Below are 7,277 nucleotides of genomic sequence, written 5' to 3' on the forward strand. Positions count from 1 at the left end.
GCTTAATGTAGTAATCAAGTTTATACAACATAGGAAGACGATGGTTGAATTCCTGTGCTGAATCACAAGCTACTTAATCCCACTTTAGCCTTGTCTACCATTCTATGAAATTCACCCACTGCATGCCAAAGAGTCGATAAAGCGTATTTCCTAATGTCATGTCATTACAAACATGTTCCCTCATCCCCAAACAGAATATCTAGCCAGGACACCTATGATCAGGCTGTACCTTAGTAAGAAAGCACAGTTTTCATGCATAAGATTCTAGATCTAATTCTGAGCAAATTCCATTAAATAAGGGAGCAGAGGATGCTGGTCTGACACCTTGGAAAGTTGTGGCCAATTAAAGTACACTAAATAGGGCTAATTTAGGAATAGGCAATCAGGTACCTTCCAATTACAGTCATGTGAAAAAGAAAGTACACCCTCTTTGAGTTGTATGGTTTTACATATCAGGACATAGTAAAAAATATTCTGGTCCTTAGCAGTTCTTAAAAGTAGGTAAATACAACCTCAGATGAACAACAACACATGAGATATTACACCATGTCATCATTTATTTTACAAAAAGAAAGCCAAAATGGAAAAGCCATGTGTGAAAAACTAAGTACACCTTAGGATTCAATAGCTTGTAGAACCACCTTTATCAGTAATAACTTGAAGTTATTGTTTTCTGTATGTCTTTACCAGTCTCTCACATCATTGTGGAGGAATTTTGGCCCAGTTGTCTTTACAACATTGCTTCAGTTCCTGGGCACAGGACCTGGGCACCTTGTAGTCATTGAGTCGACCATGAACTCCTCTGTATACCAAAGTATTATAGAGTCAAATGTGAGGCCATCTATCCAACAGCTAAAGCTTGGCTGACATTGGGTCATGCAACAGGACAATGATCCCAAGCACACCAGCAAATCTACACCAGAATGGCTGGGGAAAAAAGAATTATGGTGTTGAAATGCCCCACTCAAAGTCCAGGTCTCAACCTGATTGAAATGCTGTGGCGGGACTTCAAGAGAACTATATGCATAAACAAATCCCCACAAACCTCAATGAACTGAAGCAATGTTGTAAACAAGAGTGTATAACCATAGAACTGTATGTATAACCATAGAACTCAAAGAGGGTGTACTTTCTTTTTCACATGACTGTACTTTGGATTACAAGTCGCATAAAGCTTGTAACTGGCTATACTGCCTGGCAATGAGATAACCCAAAATATAAAGAGGGCAACAGACTGTGTTTCCAAGTTAGGTGAATCAAGAGTCTGACTTAATGCCTGGATTTGCACAGCACATTTAAATAAGTGAATTAAAGACTCAGCAGCTGAATTTTCACTGCATGCTAACTTTGGTGACCTTTAATCCTAGATTTTTAGCATGTTACATGAACCCAATCAAATTGATTATTTTATGATTCAATCCATTATACAAACACAGCAAATGGTTTAATTCAATAATGTGGATTGAAAACAGTCAGTATTTCATTCAATTCATTTATATATTTACTTATTATGACATTTTCTTCAAACACAATGCAATAGACTCTAGTCTAAGGGATGTATAAAATAACTTAACAGAAGTATTAATAAAGTGTTATTTCCCAGGAAGACAAGCTACTCCCACCCAAACACATTACACATACATACCAGATCTTCACCACAAAGATATACAATAAGGCTTCCTATAAAAGTTTCTCCAACCCTGCCATCAAAGTAAGATGTTCATTCTTCCTTCTGTGATGCCGGCAGAACTCCAGAGGTATTACCTGTTTGCCAGGATGGGGTGCGGAACTGGGACAGCAGGGAAGAAGCAGAAGGGCCTGGTTGTGGTGCCCGTGACTCCAGAGCTGAGATGAGGTTCATGACAGAGGCATCGGGGGTGGCACTACTGGCATGATGGAGCCCAGTCTCAAATAAGCCAGAAAGACCTAAAGGAGGAAATGAAAAAGAAGAAATAAAGGATGTGAAATGCTTAGAATCAGTGAGATGACAGATATAGCAAAAAACAGGAAGAGGTTCATCACAGGGGACAGGCAAGGGAGCCTACAAGCAAACAAGCATTATGCCTCTCAAAGGAATCGGAGAGACAAGAAAAACATTAGAAATCAAAAGACACACCAATGATAAAATACCTGTTTTAGTGCAGAAGGGAGGGTTGCAATCAGTCAAAAGTCAGGCACATGCAGACAGAAGGGAAGAAATGAGAAGCTGTTGACCTAACAGATGTATAGTAAAGGAGAGGGAAGAGTCAGACAAGCAAGAAATGAAGAACATGTGAGGAACTGGGAAACCTGAGGTTGTGAGACAGAAAAACCAACTCTGGGTCTTACAGAGGCTGAAGAACGGAGGATGAAAGGATTTCCTACCTCAACAGTATATTACTTTTCACATCTTAAATATGAGATACAATTTTGGTTAACCAATACCACCTGCCAGAGCAGTTTGAGTCTGAGCATTTCATTCAAAGATATACCAATCAGAAAGAGAACCACACAGCAGAAAATAGAAATGCCAAGAGTAAACAGTGGCTTTAGGTGGGGAACAGAAGAAGTAAAGCATGAAAGAAGGGGTTAACCTTCCTTAATTTTCCCTATGCCACTGTTATAGACACCAGCCCAACCTATGTTCTAGTTAAGAAAAGATATGTAAAGCATATTTTAAAGAAGTAACATATCTTGGTAACACAGAGATTAGTCTTGGAATAAAAGAGTGAGACAGAAAACAAAGTAAGTAAAATGAAGCTGAAACTAATGCAAAATAACATCACTGTATCCAGACCTGTACAGAGGGGACATATGAAAAAGTGAGCAGAAAGTTTAGGCCTAAACTTTCTCAGACTCAGAGACAACTTATGAATGACACAATAACTGTTTTTGAGCCCAGAAGGCCTTACAAGCCAATATTATAAATACTTCAAAGATGAACTTCCTCAGCCACTGAAGGATATAATGAATGATATATTACAGGGGGGAAAGATACCTCAAACATACGAAGAAGCCAATATTGTGTTGCTACCGAAGGAAGGTCAAGATGCTACAAAGACAAAGAATTACAGACCAATTTCATTATTAAACAAGGATTTGCTGCAATTTTGGCAGAAAGACTAAAGAAGATTTTACAGGCATATATTCATGAAGACCAATCTGGCTATCTGCCAAAAAGACAGCTAAGGGACAATGTGAGGACTGTCTTTGAATATTATTGAATACTTACAATATCATAATGAGAAACAGGCAGCTCTAATATCCTTAGCTGCAGAGAAGGCTTTTGATAATCTAAATTGGGCTTTCATGTTTAAAGTGCTTGAAGAAATGGTCTTTGAAGAGAATTTTATTTCAGGGGTCAAAGCTGTTTACACATCACAGCAAGCAAAAATTGTTATCAATGGTGATTTAACTAATTCACGTGAAATTCAAAAAGGTACAAGACAAGGATGCCCCTTGTCTCCTTTGCTGTTTATTTTGGTGTTGGAAGTTTTGAACAGCAATATTAAGCAAGATGAGAAAATAAAAGGTATAAGTATCAAGAAAGAAGTTTATGAATAGACGGCATTTGCTGATGGTTTGGTTATATTACTGCAAGACCCAAAAAATAACATAGAATATTTGATGAGGAAATTATATGAGTTTGGGGACTTCCAGTCTTGCGCTGTAGTGCCTGGTCGCGAATCTCCACACCCCGCGGCTAGTTTCGCCCTGCCAGGGGACCCTAAATGTGTCTAAGTTGCCCCGGAGAGGTGGTGAAGAAAGAAGGGTGCCCCGACGACTCTGGAACGACAGTGGTCATTTTGTTCTGATTGGGGAAAGCCTTCTAACCCAACAGGAGAAAGGCTGGCCACACATCACTGACCAGCCCAAGCTACTGAACAGCGTGCTTGAAACTGGGTGAGGAATTTGATCTTCTCTCTCCTATTTTAATAATAATAATAATAATAATAATAATAATAATAATAATAATAATAATAATAATAATAATAATAATAATAATTATTTTATTTATATACCGCCCTTCTCCTGAAGGACTCAGGGCGGTAAACAGGGCAAATATATAAAAAATAAAAAAATACAAAAGTTAAAAGAAAATTAAACATATGCCCGACTAAAAACAGTAAATACAAATATTAAAATGACCATAAAACCCAACCCATCCCCCATCAGGACAGGCCGGCTTGTTCAAATAAGAATGTCTTCAGATCGCGACGGAAGGAGCGAAGGTCGGGCGCCATCCGGAGCTCAACCGGAAGACGGTTCCATAAATCCGGTGCGCCCACAGAGAACGCCCTCCCCCTGGGGGCCACCAGGAGACCCTCTCTGTGGGAGCGTATTGGGCGGAGGGAAGTTGATGCCGGCCGCAGGTGCTCCCCAAGGTATTCCGGACCCATGCCATGTAGGGCTTTGTAGGTCAATACCAGCACCTTGAACCTCACCCGGAAGACAACTGGGAGCCAATGCAGCTCGCGGAGCAGAGGTGTAACATGGGAGTATCGGGAGACTCCCAACACAACTCTCGCGGCTGCATTCTGTACCAGTTGGAGCCTCCAAGTGGTCTTCAAGGGCAGCCCCATGTAGAGAGCGTCGCAGTAGTCCAAACGAGAGGTCACGAGCGCATGAGTGACCGTACGCAGGGCATCCCGGTCTAGATAGGGCCGCAACTGACGCACCAGGCGAACCTAGGCGAAGGCCCCCCTAGTCACGGCCACTATGTGATCTTCCAAAGTAAGCCGTGAATCTAGGAGGACTCCCAAGTTGAGAGCCCTATCTACGGGGGGTAATAGCTCACCCCCTATAGAAAGAGATGGGATATTCTGAATATCCCGGGATGCCAGCACGCACAGCCACTCAGTCTTGTCGGGGTTGAGTTGAAGTCTGTTCCTCCCCATCCAGACCCGAACCGCTTCCAGGCAACGGGACATGACGTCGAGGGCATCACTGGGGTGGTTTGGGGTTGGGGATACCCAACTCCAAAACCACGAATGATCTCACCCAGCGGTTTCATATAGATGTTGAACAGGAGAGGCGAGAGGACCGACCCCTGAGGGACTCCACAAGCGAGAGGCCTCGAGGTCGACCTCTGTCCCCCTGCCAACACCGACTGCGAACGTCCCAGGAGATAGGAGAACCACTGAGACTGTGCCTCCCACTCCCAATCCCCTGAGACGCAGGATACCATGGTCGATGGTATCGAACGCCGCTGAGAGGTCTAATAGGACTAGGACAGAGGAATGTCCCCTGTCCCGGGCCCTCCAGATCATTCACTAGAGCGACCAATGCCGTCTCCGTGCTGTGCCCGGGCCTGAAACCCGATTGGTACAGGTCTAGATAATCCGCTTCATCCAGGACCAGAGGGAGCTGATGCGCCACCACACTCTCAACAACCTTCGCAAGAAAGCGAAGGTTGGAGACCGGATGAAAGTTATTTAACACAGCTGGGTCCAAGGCAGGCTTCTTGAGGAGAGGTCTCACCACCGCCTCCTTCAAGACGGCGGGGAAACTGCCCTCACTCAAAGAGGCAGATATGACCGCCTGGAACCAGCCTCGTGTCCCCTCCCGAGCCGCATAAACCAGCCAGGAAGGGCACGGGTCCAATAAACATGTGGTGGAGCTCAACCTCCCCATAATCCTGTCCACTTCCTCTGGAGTCAAAGAATCAAACTCCTCCCAGATAATATCGACAAGACCACCCGTGTCCTGATCGTCAGACTCTGCCCAGTCGGAGTCCAGACCGGTCCGAATCCGAGCGATTTTGTCCGACAGATGTTGACTAAACTCCTCGGCACGACCCTGCAAGGGTTCCTCCCTCACCTCCTGATTAAGGAGGGAGCGGGTCACCCTAAACAGGGCGGCCGGGCGGTTATTTGCGGACGCGATAAGGGTAGCGAAGTGGTTAGACCTCGCCACCCTTATCGCTGCGAGATAAGACCTAATATAGGTTCTTAGTCGCAATCGGTCGGATTCAGATCGGCTGGACCTCCAACAGCTCTCTAGGCCCCGTCTCCGACGCTTCATCTCCCGAAGCTCCACGGAGAACCATGGAGCTCGCTGGGATCTGCGCTGAGTCAGGGGCCGCAATACAACTCGGTCAAGTGCCTCCGTGGCTGCCCTTTCCCAGGCTTCCACTAAGGCATTCGCCGAGTTGTGAGCAACGGAGGCAGGTGGGGGTCCCAGCGCTGCCTGGAACCTATCAGGGTCCATTAAGCGCCTGGGGCGGTACCATCTAATTGGCTCCACACACCCACGGCGGGGAGTGGCAAAACGGAAGACCAGCCGCAGGAGATGATGATCGGTCCATGACAGGGGCATAACAATTGGGGAGCCCCCACCAAGATCATCTAACCACCGTCCAGATAAGAAAACCAAGTCAAGGGTGTGGCCTCCCTCATGAGTCGGTCCATGAATTACTTAAACAACACAATGTACTGTATTTAATAGTAGGATGTCTTATTTTCTGTTCCCTTTATTTTTTTTAGCAGACTACCATACCAAATTATCCAACCTACTCCGAGACTCCACATACAAACTCCTCAAGACAGATCCCACCACCTACCTGGAAAAAACCACAAAATCCAAAATAAAAGCCACCCCCATCAGTGAAGAGATCCAGCAAACAATCATTCCCAGAGAAAAATCATCCAGATGTCCCAAGCTCTATGGTCTCCCCAAGATACACAAAGAAGGAACCCCACTCAGACCCATAGTCAGCTCCATAGGCTCACCTCTACAAAATCTAGCCAAATTTCTTGCCAAACAACTACAGCCTTATGCAAATTCCATCACCTTACACGTACAAAACTCATTCCAATTCATAGAGATCATAAGTAAACTAAACTTACAGCCCTGTGACCTACTTGTGAGCTTCGATGTCGTATCCCTCTTCACCCAAGTGCCAATCAAAGAAGCCTTGACAGCTATCCTAAATAAATACAACCCCCCAAAACACATCCTAGATCTGACCAACCACTGCCTATCAAACACATACTTCATCTACAATGGACAAAGATACAAACAAATGGAAGGAGCACCCATGGGATCACCCCTTTCACCTGTCATCGCAAACCTCTACACGGAACACTTTGAAACCCTCGCTCTAGAAAAATCCAACCACAAACCCAAACTCTGGCTCAGATACGTAGATGACACCTTCGTAATCTGGCCACATGGCAAAGAAAAACTGGATGACTTCCTCACACACCTCAACAGCCTACACCCCAAAATACAATTCACCATGGAAACAGAAGCTAACAATCAACTTCCCTTCCTTGATGTCTTAGTCTACAAGAAAT

General features: G+C 44.6%; 1 protein-coding gene across 1 annotated transcript in view; it reads right to left on the bottom strand.

Moving 5' to 3' along the window:
- Window positions 1-7,277, bottom strand: part of LOC310648250 (proline-rich protein 12-like) — a 114,002-nt gene that overhangs the window by 60,000 nt on the left and 46,725 nt on the right. The window contains exon 3 of the mRNA XM_083375993.1: window positions 1,765-1,926. Coding sequence (XP_083232119.1) covers window positions 1,765-1,926 — 162 coding nt within the window. The remainder of the gene's footprint in view (window positions 1-1,764; window positions 1,927-7,277) is intronic.

This window comes from Vipera ursinii (genome assembly GCF_947247035.1).
Source record: "Vipera ursinii genome assembly, chromosome: W".
Taxonomy (NCBI): Eukaryota; Metazoa; Chordata; class Lepidosauria; order Squamata; family Viperidae; genus Vipera; species Vipera ursinii.